An 18,452-nucleotide genomic window follows, 5' to 3' on the forward strand; every position below is an offset into this window, starting at 1 on the left:
AATAAATTCTTTTGTCCTTAATTCTGCAAATAAGAGGGCATTTATTTCTAAAGATGGAATACTACCATCTTTGATTTTATTTATGCATGTATTTTAATAGGCAAAATTGCACTGTAGCTGTATTAGTAGTTCGTTACATCTGCATTAACAGTAAAAATACTTTGTAGAGCTTTACTCTACTGGGTAAAGAATGTTTCTGTGCAGGTCTCTTCAGAAATTCCCTGGCTTGTAAATACTTGAAGACACCATTGAAGGTTAATTCTCAAACGTGTGTTTCCAGGCTTTGGGTGTTTTTTAAGTATTAATATATTCACAGGTTTAAACTTGGGCATAACATAGCAGTGAAATGATTTTCATCTTATTTGTTGAGTTTCTTTAATAGTAATTTTGTATTGTGTTTTCCTGCAGGATACTGTCAACCATTTGCTGCTGATCTTCATTGATGATAGTCCAGTGAGTACTGACAAAGTTAAAACAGTAGTAATTTGTTCACCCATGAAGGAAGCTTTCTTACCCAATTGTCTCTTGTCATTTTTTTCTACAGCCTGAGAAAGCAACTGAACCTACTTCTTCATTGGTTCCATTCCTTCACAAATTTGCAGAGCCAAGAAATAAAAAACCATCTGTAAGCAAAAGCAACATTTATTTCCTTTCCTGTTTTGAATAACTCTTTTACTTTAGCTGTTGTTTTTGTTCTACAACTCCTTGCATTATTTATGTACTCACTGAAAGTTTGAAAATTGGCTGACTGCATTTTTAACTTACTTAAGGTCCTGAAACTGGAGCTAAAGGAGATTAGAGATCAGCAAGACCTTTTATTTCGGTTTATGAACTTCCTGAAACAGGAAGGAGCAGTCCATGTGCTGCAGTTCTGCCTGACTGTGGGTAAGATTGCATACGTGTGCTAAGGTATATATGATGATCTTTAAAACCTTTAAACATTTGCATGTTGAAGTGAATATTCAGTCTCAGAACTAGGCAGCATTGTTAAGCAAGAGATTACCTTTCAGGATCTGTGTTCACTTACTTTAATATGTCCTTACTCTTGAATGCCAATTTTGGCAACATTAATGTTGGTGTGGACTGTGGGTCTTAACTGTACTTCAGTTTATTGATAAAGGTTGGACATTTTAAAGTAGAATATTCTTGTAAGAAAAAAGTTCTGGCCACTGATACAAAGTGCAGCTGCCTTTTTTTAATATGTGGTTACTAAAGTATTACTAAAATGAGCTGTTCATCCTGAAAAGCTTCTCATGTTCTTTTACCTTTAAAATTCTGATTTCTGTAAAGAACAGAAACATAACAGGAACATTAAAGGTGTTGAAACCTTCTATTCAGTAACCTGTACCTTGGTTATGAGGCGTGCATTTGGTTTTGCCATTACACAAGTGTTGTTTGAAAAGCCTTCTGTTTTCCAGTGATAAGGTTTTCTGTAAATTAGAGTGGTTTATTTCACGTTTTTTGGTCAACTAGTAGTTAATTACTGGCTTACCAAAATAATGGGTTTTTCGGGGTTTTTTTTTTTAGTAAACAAGTATTTCCATGTTGCATAGGAAGTAACGGGTGTGTCTTCATATCCCAAGCCCATACATAACATCAGGAAGATGTGAAATTAAATTAGACAGACTTTATCTCATAAAATACTGCAGAAATCATTAATCATTACGTAAGAGAAATACAAAGAATCTCTGTGCGTGCAGCTTCTTATGTGCTCATAATCCTTCCAAACGTGTTGGCTTTTTGTTAGGAAAAACTCTCCTCACCAAAAAACAACAAAGCAATTAACTTTTCAGTGCTGGTGGTACCTGCAGGGGGTTCTAAGCTGACCTTTCTAGAGCTCTCTAGAGCTGCTTCCAGAGCAGGAAGATTACTCAAACTGTGGCTATTGCCCATGATAAATCTTTTTTCTGGGTAAACCTCAGTATTTTCTTCCTTCTAAACTTCTCTTGCATTGTCATAGGTGGCAAGTCTGTATATTAGCTTGTCGTGGTTTAACCCCAGCCAGGAACTAAGCGCCACACAGCCACTCACTCACTCCCCCCCGGTGGGATGGGGGAGAGAATCAGAAGGGTAAAAGTGAGAAAACTCGTGGATTGAGATAAAGACAGTTTAATAAGTAAAGCAAAAGCCGCGCACACAAGCAAAGCAAACCAAGGAATTCATTCACTACTTGCCATCGGCAGGCAGGTGTTCAGCCTTCTCCAGGGAAACAGGGCTCCATCACGCGTAACGGTTACTTGGGAAGACGAATGCCATAACTCCGAACGTCTCCCCCTTCCTTCTTCTTCCCCCAGCTTTATATACTGAGCATGACGTCATATGGTATGGAATACCCCGTTGGTCAGTTGGGTCAGCTGTCCCGACTATGCTCCCTCCCAGCTTCTTGTGCACCTGGCAGAGCATGGGAAGCTGAAAAGTCCTTGACTATGTAAACATGACTTAGCAACAACTAAAACATTGATGTGTTATCAACATTATTCTCATATTAAATCCAAAACACAGCACTATACCAACTACTAGGAAGCAAATTAACTCTATCCCAGCTGAAACCAGCTATAAAACAAAGAATGAGATTTAAGTCTCTCAAGTTATGCTATCCCAAACTGTCTACTGTAGGTGGTTCTTCACTTGATAGAAATATTTTGGATAAGAAGCACTTAATGAGGAAAATAAACCCCCAAAAAACCCAGAAGGGTCTTGGTAGACTTTCTCTGAAGAAGTTTGGTTTTGTCTAATAATTGAAAAATTAATCAAACACTACCTTATTTTCCCTTCCTTCTGGCCAGTAGTCATGCTATTAACGAGATGGGCCAATAAATCAAGTAGGATTGCACATGTGCTGAATAGAATTTTTATTTGTCAAGGGAAGTTCATTCTCAGGTTAGTCTGATATTAAAGATATTATTGATAATATTATGATGGGTTGGGTCTTAGGAATGAAATAGCAGCAAAATAGGCAGATGACTGGTATAACAGGCTGTTGGGGCTCTGTGTGGAAATCATGCTAAAAGACTACTACAATTTACAATTTGGTAATTCAGGAAGAAAAAACTCATTCTCCTGATTCATTCTTCTGCCAGGAACAACTTCATGGATTTATCCTTACTGTGATAAGGAATAATTAGTTCTAATTGCAATATATTTTTAGTAATAATTTTATGAACAAATCTGAATTATAGTTAATAAGAAGTCAGCTACCTTATTACCTGAGATTTTGAGATGTCTTCTGTTTCTATTAATTTTAAAATTTTACAAATTACTGTATCTGCTGGAAAATGAGTTGATGTTATATGCTGCTTCAAGATGCTATTTGTTAGCCAAGTGGATCAACAAATGCGTTTTCTTTCCTTTACTTCTCAGAGGAGTTCAATGACCGAATTTTGCGACCAGAACTATCAGATACTGAAAAGATGTCTCTTCATGAGGAAGTACAGAAAATTTACAAAACTTACTGTTTGGATGAAAGCATTGACAAAATTAGATTTGACCCTTTTATTGTGGAAGAGATTCAAAGAAGTAAGTTTGAATTTGGAAGGAATAATTGACACTGGAATTTAAACAGCATTCTGTAATACAGTGAAGACTAATTCATCTGATCAAATATGATCAATCTTTGCTCTTGCCATACTTTAAAAATCGTTACCCCCTTGCTATATTGTGCTTAAACCTTGTTTTGTCAGTTTATTTCTATTTTTTATGTCACACTTACAGTAGCTTGCAAAGCAGTCATGAATTCAGACCAGAAAAAAACCAAAGTTTATATATATATATCTATTTATATTTACAAATTTTTTTTATAGTTGCTGAAGGTCCTTATATGGATGTTGTGAAACTTCAAACTATGAGGTGTCTTTTTGAAGCTTATGAGCATGTACTTTCTCTACTTGAGAATGTTTTTACTCCTATGTTCTGTCACAGTGATGAGGTAAGTGTGAAAGATTTGAAGAGTAGTCTTAAAGCAAGATAGTTTTTTGTTTTTTTTTTTTTTTTTTTTTTTTAGGATCCCCTTTTTAACAAGTCTCTGAAAATGTGGAACTGAAAAATATGTCTCCATTTTCCACTTTAGTTAGCATGCCAGAGCTGGGACCAATCTCAGTAAGAGAATTGAATTTAATCTAGTTCAACACAACATCAACAGAATAAAAAAAAACCTCTTCATTTTTTGATGTAACAATTTGTGTATATCACTGCTATTACAAAATCCTCTCCACTTCTTCTTTTATGATTGCAAATTTGGTGCAAAAGTAATCTGCGTGATAGACATAGAACACTTTTAAGAATCTCTTTATTTACTTTTTAGAATATAATGGTACTTAAAGAAAGAAACAAAGGTTGTATTTGGGTACCTTCAGCGTTATGCATTCCAGCAGCTAAAAGTCAGGTGTCTGTTTTCAGGAGGGTCATTCAAAGCAATTTACTAGGCATTTGAGATTGTTCTATGATTGGGTTCTGAATGCAAGTTTTTTTTTTAAAAAAAAAAAAAAAAAAAAAAAAGGCCGACAGTTGCCTAAAGCCTTCTAATAGGAAACAGTTTAAACACAAGGGTGAGTCTGAATTCTTGTCCGTTTTAGAGTTTGTGTGTGTAAATCAGGTTGCATGTTAAGCTTCTTGCATTTATTTGAGGCAGAATATATTGACTTGTCCTGGGAAAGGGTGCTTACCTCATTTGGTGTTATTCTTAATAAAGTGTGTTTCTCAAAAATGGTATTGATGGTCATCTTTCCCATAATAGCATAATGCTTCAAGTGCTTGATTTTTAACAAGGAGGAGACAGGGATTTTGGTGCTTGATTTTACTTTTATTTCTGTTTTGGTTTTCGTTTTTTAATCTGAAGACTATGTAAAGTAAAATAAGTAGTCCTGGGAACATGTATTGCAAATTTGGTCTGTCCTTTGCCAAATGAATATTCTAACTACTAGATTATGGGCAGCTTGCCTTTTACTTCCGTTCTTGTTTCCTGAATTCTGCAATGTCGTTGCATAGTAGCCCTTACCTCAGTTAACCCAGTGTTTTCTTTGATACCTTATTTGTCTGTTGTAGTACTTCAGGCACCTTTTAAGAGGAGCAGAGTCACCAACACGCAATTCGAAGTTTAACAGGTAGGTATGGTAGAATCTTTAAGTGTTTTTCTTTGGTTTTTAGTTAAAAGTGTCAAAATACTAAACCATAGGAATTTTGCTACTGCCTGACACTAATTTGACTAAATTTTTAGCTCTACTTTTTTTTAATGGACAAATTACATACTGAAGGAGCATGCAATATTATTCAAGATGTCTCTTCACTTTGAAGTGTTTTACATTAAAGAATTTAAAATGTGATTTAGACCTCAACATTTGAGAAGGGGGAAGGGAAAAATACATGTACAGAGAGAATAAGATAACATGGAAATAAAGTGCTGATTTAATTGACTGTATATATGAATACCATTTTGTTGGTGCAAAGCTGTGTCTTCTTGGATTCCAGGTCTTACAGGGATAGGTACAGCGTACCCTGCATCTAGCTAACCTGGTCATGCAATGGGAATCTCCTCTTGTGAGAAGGAGGATTTGCCATTTCTCCAAGGCAAATGTGTTTCCCCCAGCTCTCCCCATTCATTGCAGAAATGTAGTGTCAGAAGCCTTGTTTCTGGGTTTGGGCTGCATACTTACAGACCACCTTCAGGTTCCTTAGGGTCTGAGGAGAAGGAGAAGAGCATCTCCTGTGGTATGGATGGGTGATCTTCCACTGTGGGGATGGGTTGAGTAAGGTTGAGATCTCATCATTTCTTGTCTTTCGTTTTATGCTGGCTGGCTCAGTTATAGACTAGCCCAACTGAATTGCTCTTACGGTCTAGCCAAAAGAAGGAGAACTTCAGTGAGACAGTCTTTAATTTGGATAGGCTTTCTTTCTTGGTATGAAATAAGATCCATGGTACTGTAGAAAATGCTAGTGTTTATCATCTTAGATTACTCTTCTAGAGGAGTAGCAGCAATTTATTTAACTTTTTCTGCTTTCATTAGAGATACACCTAGCAGCAGCCCTCTTGATTTGCAGCCTACTGTGAGGTGTACTATTGTGAGATCCCTTTTTCCCCTGCTAACGTTCTTCAAAAACTACATGATAGTTCTCTTTAATATATCTCCATTAGTGACATCTATTATGTAGTCTTTATAGTTCTTGTAGATCCAAGACTCAAGCTTTGGTGTAGTGCTTTCTCAGATCAGTGCTGACAAGCTGACAAGCTTCTGTTTCTTAGCAAAGAGGCCTGGAAGGCAGCTAGACCAAACTGCATTTCTCCCCTACGTGATACTGCACAAGGAATAGTGACCTTAAAACACACTCCAGCTTCTGTCAAAGATGGTTACAGGGTTTCATCCAGACCTTTAAATCTGCCTTCTTTCTTTCCCAAAATTATTCATGTCAAGGGTTGAAAGTATCCTGTCATATATTTCTTAAATCTAGTTAACGTATGAAAACATTTAGGTCACCACCTTGTGCTTTGCTTTCCAAAACAGAAAGGGTGAAATTACCTGGAGTTCTTGAAATACATCTCTGGCTACAAAATAAGAAAATTTTGTTTGGGGAGTGTTACAACGTATTCCTCTGGGATCCATAGCATTACTGAAAATGTATCTGCTTTACATTTTAGACCAATTTGAATGCCCTGAGTATGTATGTTGGTTTATGATACGAGATACTGTATCTTCCTGAAGGGTGCCTCAGTGATTATTTCCATGAAACAGAGGTCCTATCTGAGGTCCTATCTGCAAGTAGTTCGCCTGTTGCTTTGGAGTTTCCCTCTGCAGAATCTGGTACAGACAATCACTGCCAAGGGGAAAAAAAAAAATGTAAAAAAAGGTTACTTTTGGAATTATTCCAGATATTATCCATATGCACATACCTTATCCTGCCTTCTCTTCCCTATTCTAGCATAAATTCCAGTTGAGAGAAATTACATGCAAAGAGATGAGTTGTTTTCCATATCTTTGATGCTTTGCTAGGGGTACCGTGTGTGTATTTCATAGATGCTGCTGGTTAAAAAGTCAGATCAAGTAGTAGATATGAAATCCCGGTGGAATGTACATGTGGGTAGTGTGTTGAAAGATTTCACTTATTGTAAGACAAGAAAATTATAGAGCAGTTTCTAGAAAATACAAGTGGGAAAGCAGGAAGAAGTGACTATCAGTGTGTAATTTCTGGTTTGAATCACTTCTTTGAACTGTACAAAATAATCATAGCTTTTTGTGTACAGATAGCAGTTTTCATAGCACATTATTTGTCCTAAGGTAGTAGATGAGAAGTCCCAAGTATTTCTGGAGTATAAAGAAGTCCCACTGAGGATATTCTGATAACTTGATAACTAGCTGTGGTTGTCAACAGTTTAACTCTATAACTGGTATTTTCGACCTAATGTTTAATATGTGTGGCCAATAAAAACTGATGTTTTAAGTTCTGATTCTGGTGATTTAATTTTGGGTCTATGGAAGAGAGGACAAGAATTCCCTCTCCCTCTCTCATATTTGTGTATTTATAATACATTACTACGTTACTTAAAGGTATTCTGTATTGGAAGTCTAACAAAAAAAGAAAAGCCATTATGTGATATAAACTCCCAGATTTCTGGATAGCTGTATATCTGCCTTGATTTTCTACACACCATGACCACATGTAGAAATAGACGCATCCTGATTTCTCATCATTGGGATAGCAATAAAATTAAAACATTTCTCAAGTGAAGGACCAAGTAGAAAAGACATTAACAATTTTGGGGAGTGGTTAGGAGTAAAACGCACAGAAAAATAACTGTCTGTAAACAGTTGTGTGCCATGTAATTGTTTGTCACCATCAGTTCCAACTTGGTAGGTTATGTTTCCAGCTTCACAGTTAACATGACTAAAGACAGTGTAAGATGTCTTAGAATCAGTTCCTTTTGTGAAACAAAATCTAAAATTTGAATATTTTAATGCCATATCAGTTTCTGGAATTCAGTAGCTCCAGTGAATTAAAATCATGTGTGCAGTAACTGTGTTTATGGTTGATCCATTTAAACATCTCTGTTGGAATTACTGAGTTCATGGCTGAGGCATTGGTTCCATGTACCAGGTTATGCAGCATGTCAAAAGTACATGACAGTTCTTAAAATCTGTGAAATAATAATAATAAAAAAGATACTTTAATAGTGGTTTTTAGTATATCTAATACGGGGGTGTAGGGGGTGGTGTTATTACATAAAATAAGTTCTTTGTATTGGCCAAATGAACTAGATTCCTACATGACTTCTGAACATAGGTTACAGAAAAAGTTAGCTGCCTGTTTGGCACTACAGGTAACTTTAAGAATGAAAATCGTTCAGCTTGTGCTGAATGTCAGTGAAGACTTGAAAGTTTCAATAACTGAGGTTTTAAATTCAAAGGCCAAGATTGTGATGACGAAATGTGCAGGTACTGCTCACATTTCACTTTCTTAGGATTTTAGGTCAGGAACTCCTAATTGTACCACGTTTTTTATTAATCTGTAGTGATGGTTGCAGCCTATTCAGTTTTGTTGGGATAGGTCTGTCAAATTTGAGGTTTTAGTTTTCTTTTAACGTTATTTTCTCCTGGGCTCTGAGGTAATTTATGTGCCTGTTGTTGCAGAAGTAGCCTGAGTTTGGATGACTTCCGGTAAGTCTATCTAACACTCGATAAATATTGTGTGTTAGTTACGCTGCATCTATCATGACTGCATCACACAGCCTTTATAACAGCAATTAACTGCCCAGTTTATTTGTAAAAATATGAGTGTCTTCTCTGGACTAAACTGCATTTCTCTCCACAATAAGCTTTACTCTGTGTCCTGTTCACAAGTGTTTAGAAATTGCTTAATTACTAATTTCACAAGTTTTCAGTATATTAATATTGTTTGTTGTTAACAATTTGTCTGTTGTTATTAGTTTTGAAATATATTTGCATAACTTGAAGCTTTTTTTTTTGGGCCTGTGACTGCTTACTGATCCAAAATTTCCTTTACTCCATGTCACATTTCCAGATCCTGTTTGAGGTTTTATCCACTTAACTGCTTGTTTTATCTTGCACAGTTGTGTCCAGGACGATCATTGCCTAACATTGCATGCAAATATAACCATTTTATGAATATTATCAAGCACTCAAAACCAGCAGTTCCCCAAATCAGTTCTCTCTGCAGCTTTTCTTGTGACTGTTACAGGTTTGATTACAACATACGCTATTTTTTATAATTTGCTCAAGGTAGTCTGTGGTCACTCATTAATGCCTTAATAGCTGTTCAGTGGTTTGTTTTCTCATTATTTGTGCCTCTTTAAATACATGCTATCCAAACTCAGAAAACAATTTTTTCGCTATGGGCTTTTCCTCAGAATTTGTCAGAGCATCAGTATTTCATGTATTATTCATACTATTCTTGAGTCTTGAGGGAACATTATCAACTTCATTTTACAGGTTAGGAATGAAGGTATGTAGACACTTTTTATCTTTTATGTGCCAGGTCAGTGTAGAGTTATAACTGCTGGAGTGTTGAGCAATAAGAAGTACTTGAGCTATAAGTGCAGTTCATTGATTTTTTAAGTGCAGCTCTATGAGCTCAGCATTTCTCCTCATTGGGTGTAGGGGTTTTAGTCAGCCAAAAGAAAATGGTACTCTGACTTCACATGCATGTAAATATCTAGCGTGTCTGATACATACGACCTGTCTGGTACTTCTTGACCCTCAGAGTTCACAATAGCATTCTTCAGCTGCATACCCCTGGCTGATCACTTGCGAAGATCTGTTCAGTGTGCTGAACGAGGCAGGGATCCTGTGGGAAAATTATTTTGCAACCATCGACGATTAAAGAATGCCACAGTGTACAGTGGCACTAATGCAATCTTTGGTATGCAATTCCCAGCTATAGAGTGAACAACAATTGCAATTTTTTAATGTTATGTATATGTGACTTACGGAGCTTTAAAAAAAACCTCTTGTTGTCACATCATTCATCAGAAATGTTGGAACCTGTACACTATCCACTCTATCTGCCAAGAAAGCAACTATAGAATGACGGTCTAATAACGCTGTTACGTGGATCAGCACTAGAGGGAGTGGGATACTTTTCCCAATGAGTTTTGTATATATATTTGTTGACAGTAGCAGAGTTGACAGATCTTGAAAAACTTGGTCCCTATTCTAAAGTGGCCACCTCCTCTCCTTTTTCTTCCCCCGTGCCTTGAACCTAGTCCCATCTCTTCCCTTCCACTTAGCCTCAAGTTCTTTCTCCTATTTCTACTTAACCAGTGAATCTATTAGATTTTCATCCTGATACCTGGTTTTGTTCCGGTCCCACCCCGCTCAGTGTCCTCAAAAGATTGATCATCCTGTTGTCTGTCTGCCTCTGCTAACATCCCCAGATTTTTTCCATGCTCATTGAGTCTGGTTTGTGCTCTGTGTGGTTGCTCAAGGATTTTTGCCAAACCAGTCCTATGTTCTCTCCATGTGTTGTCCTCCATGTCTCTGTGTACCCTCTTATTCACTGGTGATTGTTCTGAATTTGTGTCTTTTCCTGCAAAGAGATCCCATCCTAGTTTATCACTTTATACCTGTTCCAGTTTAGTGATTTCTCTATATTGATTAGGCATGATCTTTGGGCTCAGCATTGGGGCAGGAAGGGGTAGTTCCTAGCTATCAGGTTGAGTCCTGGCTCCATATGCAGCTCTGTACTGCAGTTACAGGCAAAGCTGTATTCTGCCTTCAGCTGGAGCATGATCAGTGTGCGAAAGAACTGATCTGAGCCTGGAGTCCTCTTATCGGATCTCTGAGCTTGTGTGAATTAATGTTTTTGTTCGAAATCTTGAGAACTGCACAAGTTATCACAGGAATGATGAAAACTTCAAGAGTCAAGCCAGAAGTCTGAAGTATTGCCCTTCTAGAAAAGCTGTCTAGTTTTGTCTGAATAAGGCTTGTATTTTGCTAGCCCAGTGATTAAGCTCTTGAAGAAGATTCAGGTAGGTCCTCAATGTGAAAAAGTTCAGCATGTAGAATAACATGTAGAATAAGTTGTTTAAAAATCGAGTAAAATTATTCAAACGTGGACTTATACTACAAACAGCCAAGCAACCTTATCTTTGGTTAGCAGCGATAAGTAAGATAGATGGTGCCTGTCTTTTGGAGCTGATAATAATATGAGATAGAAAAAGCAAAAGATTTGGAAAACAGTGGATTATTTACACAATTTTAGTCACGTACACAGTCTGGGTAAAATTATAAACAGGAAGATTGTTAGTAACACACGCACATTTTGAGTCAGCAGTTGATGTTGTCAACATGGTTTTACAGCTGATGAAGATGCTTTATCTGCTGGTCTCTGCTGTTCTATTGGTACTACTGTTGAGTCGTTAATTTTTTGTTTTAAAGGAAAAAGAAACACTTAGGATATTCTTTGGTCCTCTAAAGTACTGATTGTGCTTTCAATCTCAGTAATCTATAAAGTTCTTTTGAGTCTTTGATTCTGCAGTTCACTGTATTGATTTTTAACTCACCTATCAACTGTATTTATTGAATCACCGTAAGTAGCCTTAGACTGATTCCATATTCAACAGAAACATTTTTCTTTCCAGAATTACTAGCATTTCTATGTAAGATATAATCTTTGGTGTCAGGTCTTGTGTAAGAGCATTAGAATGCTATAAAATCTGTTCTCTCAGTAAGGAGAGCGCTTCCTGCCCAATTATCTTTCTTTTTCCATACCTTGTTGCTTTTTGGATGCTTTGTCATAAGTGGCAAGACTTTAAAAAGTCTTCATCTTTCAGTCAGACTGGCTCTTCAAGCCAAGATTCTTCAGTTGCATCTGTTTTCTCTCATGCTCAGTCTTGCTCCTTGCACATTCCTTTTGTCTGTCCCTAATGCTTAAAAGTCGAGATCTATCTTGAATCATACATGGTTGTAAAATTCTGGGATGTTTATGTAAAAAAATGCATCTAACTACACCATTTACAGTACTTGGCAAGAGTGGATAAATATTTAAGTATGACTACATGGAAAAGGACAGAGTTAGTGACCTTCTTGGTGTGCATGCCTGTAGCAATACGACTGTTTCTGCTGTCAAACCAAAATTGTTTTGCGTAGTTAATTGTTTATTCTATGTCCTGCATTACTGGGATACTATTATAAGAGTGTTAATGTTTGCTCATGGTTAAGCATATGGGAATCTCCTATCTTTTAAAAGTGTAATCAAGAAATTTTGCTGGTCAATCAGAGAACAAATTTGCCATAAATGAATTTCAACTTAAGTGGAATTGTAAATATATTGGCTACTTGTTTATAGAGTTGTTTCTCTTATCTGCAAATGATGTGCAATGGCCTGCTGAGCTTCTGTGTAATAATATGCCTTGTGTTGTGAACTCTGGTTTCTGTAATCCTAGGACCACACAGAAGAGAGGAGAATCATTTGGAATCAGCAGAATAGGCAACAAAATAAAAGGTGTATTCAAGAGTTCTGCAATGGAAGGAGCTATGTTGCCTAACTATAACTTAAATGAAGGAGAAGATGACTTTGTGAGTAAAAGCTTTAAATTTGTCTTTAAGCCTTTGTTGTTGTTGGGTTTTTTTCTTTCCTTATTTGAAAATGGTTAAGTTTCTGCCTTTTCTGCTGTCTTACTTCACTGCAGGGTTTCCATGTGCTGGCTTCTGATTTAAGTTGCCTTGTTTTCCCTGTATTCATTTACAAGCCAAGGCTACATCCCCAGTTAGTGTGCCTCTGAGCTTATTGCTTTAGTACAGAGAAGTACTAAAAGTAGCGGTGTCAGATATTTTTGTCAGCAATGAATTTTTCGCTAAAAACTTACCATGCCATTTTATAATTCTGGATAATAAGGTATGCATAGGACCGCATGCATGGCTTTTCATCTGAAGCTTGCCATAAGACCTTAAAACCATAGAAAAAAGTAGTGGAGAAATTGCTGTAAAGTTGGTCTGTGATGCAGCATTATCTCTAAAGATCATGAGGCAATAGTCCTTTCTCATTTGTCTTGGGTGCCTCCCTCAACTAATGTTTTTCTTTCATGCTGTGAATAGAGCCAATGGTAGAATTATTGCACGGGACATTGGTATCTGAAGCACAGTTGGGGGACAAATGGAAAATTTTAAAAAGGGTCAGAAGCTATGGGTAGTCATGGATTTTTTACAGTGTGATTGCCAATTCAACCTTTTGTACCTGTTCCTAACAAACAAAACATTTAAGCATTTATCACCTTGATGAACTGCTAGCTCATTTTCCACAGCCTGAAGATAAAAGTGTAAATATGAGTTTGTTATTCACCTTGTTCAGAATTGCTTTCAGAAGAGGGTGGGAAGCAACTCAGAAGTCTAGACAGGTTGTTAGTTGTGGTTTGTTTTTTTTTTTTCTTTAAGAGGAGGAAAAAAGGCAATTTTCTGTAGAGACTAAATCTTCATGTAAGTCATGTCTTTAAGGGGGCAGAACTGTTGCAATTAATTTCTTGGACAGTTAAATTCTTGTTGTTGTAATTTCTCTCTGTTTGAGGTGAGATTCTAATGAAAATGGGTTAATTTTGCAGCATTGCTGTCATAGATTCTGCTAGCCAAAGGGCGTGGAAGTATAATTCCCCTATAGTAGAGGAACTAGTAGAAGTATAATGGAAGCAGTGGAGCTCAGAGAGGGAACATGTTTTTGTGCCAGAGCACAAGAAGTTACTTGTGAGAAGTTGCTGAATTCAGCGAGAGAGACAGACACAGAGTCTAATCCTTACTGAAGAAGGTTTTCAAATGGACAGAATGTTTTTCAAGAACAGAAAGTTTTAAGTGCAGCATAGTCTCAAATCCCTTCACTAAATAAAGGGAGGATACTAGATTTTTACTAAAACTACCTTAGACAAAGTTTGAGAAATAACTAAGTCCCTTCGCTTGGTAAGTGTGGATGGGAAGAAGAAATGGGAAAAGAAAGCACTAAACTTGTAAGGTTACTCTGCGTCTGAACAGCTGGACAGAGCCATGACTTTACTTCATGAGTGAATACTGAACATAGAGTTCAACACTAATAATGCCACAGTAAATGCTGAGGTGTAGTTTCCTAGCAGGCATCACAGGGTCAGAGAAAGAGCTCTTTGGGACAAGAAAAATGTGACCTGGGAAATGGCAGTTTAATCGTAAGATGGTGGCAGTGCAGTATACAGACTTAGCAACTTTTTGATTAGCTTATATACAAAGGATATGGGTGCTATTTCCTCCTACACAGATCCTGATTAGGTATGTAAGTAATTGGTGTTAATGGAAGCTTGGTTGATTCAAGGTAAATACAAGGTAAAGAATGTCAGTGAAATGGAGTTCTGTGCATTGTGACAGAAACCGAACAATGTCTTTGCTTTTTGCCTTTTTTTTTTTTTTTTTTTTTTGACAAAGTCATGTTGGTTGCAGTTAAGGCCTATAGGAAACATCCATTTAGTCTAAGGAAATCACGTAGGGATAGAAATATGTGATAGCAGCTTTCTGAGGCTCTGGGCAGCAGCTTTGTAAGCTGCTAACATGACAATAGTAATTCCATGAAACCACACTCAATCTTTGTCAGCTAAATTTTAAATGTAACAAAAGATATTCTGCATGTTAAAGCACAGGTATTGTTCCCAAGGCAGCCAGAAGACCTCTAGACTTGAGTTTGTGGCTTTGTTGGATAAAACAAATGGAAAGAGACTGAGACAACCTGTAACTGTTATAGGTTGGTAATCTGTTTAGAAAGAGGCTTAAAAACCCCAGAAATTCATGCTTCCTGGCTTACAGTTAATGTAGGTGCTGTGGTTGGCTTCTGTCTCTTCTTGTGTTTAGATAACTTCGTGGCCTGACCTAGTAAGCTCAAGTCTTCAATTTGGGTCCTAGTATGCTGGAAAATGCAGTGCAGCTCAATCTGCTAGACCCAAGCTGGTTCCTATAGCATTCAGTCCGTGTGTAAAGCATTCTTCCAGCTGCCTCCTGTAGTACTTCTATTATCTCTCTCTCTCTTCCCCACCCCTGAAGTGTCAGATATGGAATTTGATAGTGCTATGAAAACTTTCAGTTCTTACTAAAAGTTGCTAACGTCAAATTAATTCGGATCTAAAAATAGAAATTCATCTACATGAAAACTCAGTTAATGAAACGGGTTTTTTGTTCTTTTATTACTTAGTGACACATACTTAAAGACTCTATTTATGTTGCATTACCATATGTAAGTTTTGCAAAAGTAGACTGAAACAACTAAAATAGAACTGTAGATCTTGATGTTTGAATCTTTACAGATTGAAGAAGGCGTTATGGTGATGGAAGATGATTCTCCTGAGGAGGCTATTAGTACCCCAAATACACCCCGCAACCTTGCCGCATGGAAAATTAGCATCCCATATGTAGATTTTTTTGACGATCCCTCCTTGGAAAGAAAAGACAGAAAGGAGAGAATTCCTGTGTTCTGCATTGATGTAGAGAGAAATGATAGAAGGGCAGGTATGCAGTGTTGTGTATAAATAAGATGTCATTTAAAAATGAACTCAAAATATTCTAGTGTGCTGTACTCTGATGGCTGTTGCAGTGTATTTTGCATACATGTTCTTCTGATTTTGAAATAATGACTTGAAAATTCTGAGGAAATGTGTTTGAGAACTAAGTGATCACATTTAGCATTTGCAAGTTGAGAAATGACTCCTTAGCACAGATCAGTTCCATTTAGACTTCATGCCAAAGTTTTTGAGATTTTCTCTTTCCAAAAATACTGATCCTACGATTCATATTAATAAACACTTGGCATACTTTTCTTTCACCTGCTCTGAACTTTGGAATAATGAACAATAAATAACTTTTATATAAACCTTAAAAAATAGTTCTTAGGAAATGAAAATGTTTTGCTTATTAGGAACCATTCTGGCTTGCAGATAGTTTATCAGTATCTAGGCAATACATCCATATTGAGTGGGGAAAATAGCATCATCCTGGGGCTGCACAGATTTCTGTTAGCGAAACTAGTACTTCCACAATAAGCAGGAAGTTTTTAAGAGTTATTTGGTGATATCTTCCAGGAGGGAGAATGATCAGGATTCAAGCTGATGGTGCAGAGGACTGTATTCAACAAGTAGCATTTCTGTAAATCATTTGGTTAAAAGTTTGAAAATAGTTCTAACATAGCCCTGATAAATTTTGAAGTTATGCAGTGCTCCATTGTTTAGATTTTAGGGATCCCCTAAATGAGATTATAATTTCCATGCTAATACCATGTCTGTCTACCAGGTGTGCATTTTAATTTAACACTTAAATTACCTGGCTGGGATTTTTTTATATTATGGCAATATATAATAATATCATTGAGGTTTTCCTGTAATAATCCAACATACATTTGCTGTTGCTTAATTCATCTCTCAAGTGGCATAAAACCTGGTTTATTTTTAATGTTGGTTTGGTTTTTTCCCCTGTAGTTGGGCATGAACCTGAACACTGGTCTGTCTACAGGAGGTATCTTGAATTTTATGTGCTTGAGTCGAAGCTAACAGAATTTCATGGTATGTTCTCCATCATCTGGAAAGCCACTTTCCCACTGCTGTGATTATCATTCAGTACTAAGGTGAAATTTAAAATAATGAAACCAATGTTTGCTGCATTACAAGAATAATTTAATCTCCTTTATATCTTTATTAGGTACTTTTCCTGATGCTCAGCTTCCCTCAAAGAGAATCATTGGCCCCAAGAACTATGAGTTCTTAAAATCCAAGAGAGAGGAGTTTCAGGAATATCTGCAGGTATCAAACAAGCTTTTGGAGCAAAAATATTCTAAAACTAATAATATAAAATTAAGAAAAGAATATCTGCTATTTTTTTTGTTTGTTTCCAAGTAACGAGTCATAGAAAGGATTGAAGTGGGAAATAAAGCTTGTTAAAGTTTCATGTGACTGAAAACAGAAATCTTTTGCAAATGACAATATCTATGGTAATGTAATGCTCTTTGACTATCTCTTTTTGCTATAGAGAAACTGATTTTTAAAGATTAGTTTTAAAGTACTTATACTTCTTTCTTTCCTTCTCTCTCAAAGAAACTTTTGCAACATCCAGAACTAAGTAACAGCCAGCTTTTAGCTGACTTCCTGTCCCCTAATGGAGGAGAGACTCAGTTTCTTGATAAAATGTTGCCTGATGTGAATCTTGGTACGTAATATGCTAGTTGTTTATGCTGACAAATAGTAATACTGTAGACACTGTGACTGAATGATAGTAGTATGAATAGATAACTCTTGTGTAAGGATATGGAGGTGGGAAATAAGAACTCTGCTCCTTCACAGCCCTTAAAATTATAGGTCAGCAGGCAAGATATGCTGAATCTTTTTCCTTGAAGAAAAAGGACATTTTGAGATTATGGAGAAAAGTGTTTAAGTGGTTGCTTTTGAATCTTTGTGTCAGCAAGCAAGGTGATAAGATTTCTTTAACGAATTTCATAGTTCAGGAAGACTTACAGTATTGTCACGAGTCAAATCTGCTCAAGACAGTCATTGTTTACAGGTGTGATGGTATAAACGATTTCTTAATATAAACTACCTTTGAGTGTTAGTTGATTAAAATCTGTTTATTTTAATCTGAAAACTGCAATATTTAATATTTCTAGTATTAGCTAGCATTAAGATCTCTTTTAACATGAGCAACTTAATAGAATTTGAGGTGGTGGTGTGTGTAATACAGGTAGACCAAATGGTAATTGAGAAGTTGAGAAATTCTTGATGTCTAATGTAACAGTTGGTAATAAATCCAAAAAGTAGACTGCAGTGTGACTTTCCAGCTTGGCTGCAATGTAGCTGTCTCAGGATAGTGGACCTGAGCTGGTAAGGTCAATGTCATGGCCATTCTGTCTTTGTGTATTGTAGCATTTGTGGTTCTGGCACCGGCGTGGTCCAGAAAAGCTGTGTCTGAACTGTGCCACTGCATTTATGCTTCTCCCGGTCATGGTGTGAACCTGCTGGGGTGACTGTTCTCTTAGGGTGCCTACTAAGTTGTTGAATGAGAGTTCAGTGGTCATCCTCCAGTTAAAGGGTTTTGTTTTCTTTCAGACTTCCCCTCTAGATCCAACTGTACAGTGTTAAAAAAAGCTTATAATTATGGTGTTTACTGTAATGCATCTCATGTCTGAGACTATGCTTCACTTCCCTAAACATCATTTTAACAAGTCTTGGCATTTCAGTAGGGCTTTTTGTGAGAATGAGCTATTTTTATTATTATCATTTGATCATTATACATACTTTCCAATGTAAGTTCCAAATTTAATGACATGTAGATAAGAAAAATAATACTGTAAATGTAGTGCTTAAAATAAAACTAAACACTTTCAGCATTCAGTTACCATGCTGTATCTTGATAGCCTTAACAGGACAGAAGAGCTGATTTTTAAGACCACAGCTGTAGCCTGTCCAATTTGTAAAACTTTACTCATGAGTATTTTCAAGACTGGATCCTTCCAGAATCTCCCCAGAT

At 36.6% G+C, this 18,452-nt stretch overlaps 1 protein-coding gene across 1 annotated transcript in view; it reads left to right on the plus strand.

The window, feature by feature from the left end:
• The window catches only part of SNX14 (sorting nexin 14), a gene marked incomplete at its 5' end in the record, with an annotated part of 53,108 nt that overhangs the window by 19,914 nt on the left and 14,742 nt on the right, over window positions 1-18,452 (plus strand). Inside the window, 12 exons of the mRNA XM_009585368.1 lie at window positions 409-453; window positions 545-625; window positions 771-885; window positions 3,361-3,516; window positions 3,801-3,925; window positions 5,041-5,099; window positions 8,616-8,642; window positions 12,389-12,521; window positions 15,251-15,452; window positions 16,415-16,498; window positions 16,635-16,735; window positions 17,027-17,138. Coding sequence (XP_009583663.1) covers window positions 409-453; window positions 545-625; window positions 771-885; window positions 3,361-3,516; window positions 3,801-3,925; window positions 5,041-5,099; window positions 8,616-8,642; window positions 12,389-12,521; window positions 15,251-15,452; window positions 16,415-16,498; window positions 16,635-16,735; window positions 17,027-17,138 — 1,240 coding nt within the window. The remainder of the gene's footprint in view (window positions 1-408; window positions 454-544; window positions 626-770; window positions 886-3,360; window positions 3,517-3,800; window positions 3,926-5,040; window positions 5,100-8,615; window positions 8,643-12,388; window positions 12,522-15,250; window positions 15,453-16,414; window positions 16,499-16,634; window positions 16,736-17,026; window positions 17,139-18,452) is intronic.

The sequence above is a fragment of the Fulmarus glacialis genome, unplaced genomic scaffold, assembly GCF_000690835.1.
Source record: "Fulmarus glacialis isolate BGI_N327 unplaced genomic scaffold, ASM69083v1 scaffold499, whole genome shotgun sequence".
Taxonomy (NCBI): Eukaryota; Metazoa; Chordata; class Aves; order Procellariiformes; family Procellariidae; genus Fulmarus; species Fulmarus glacialis.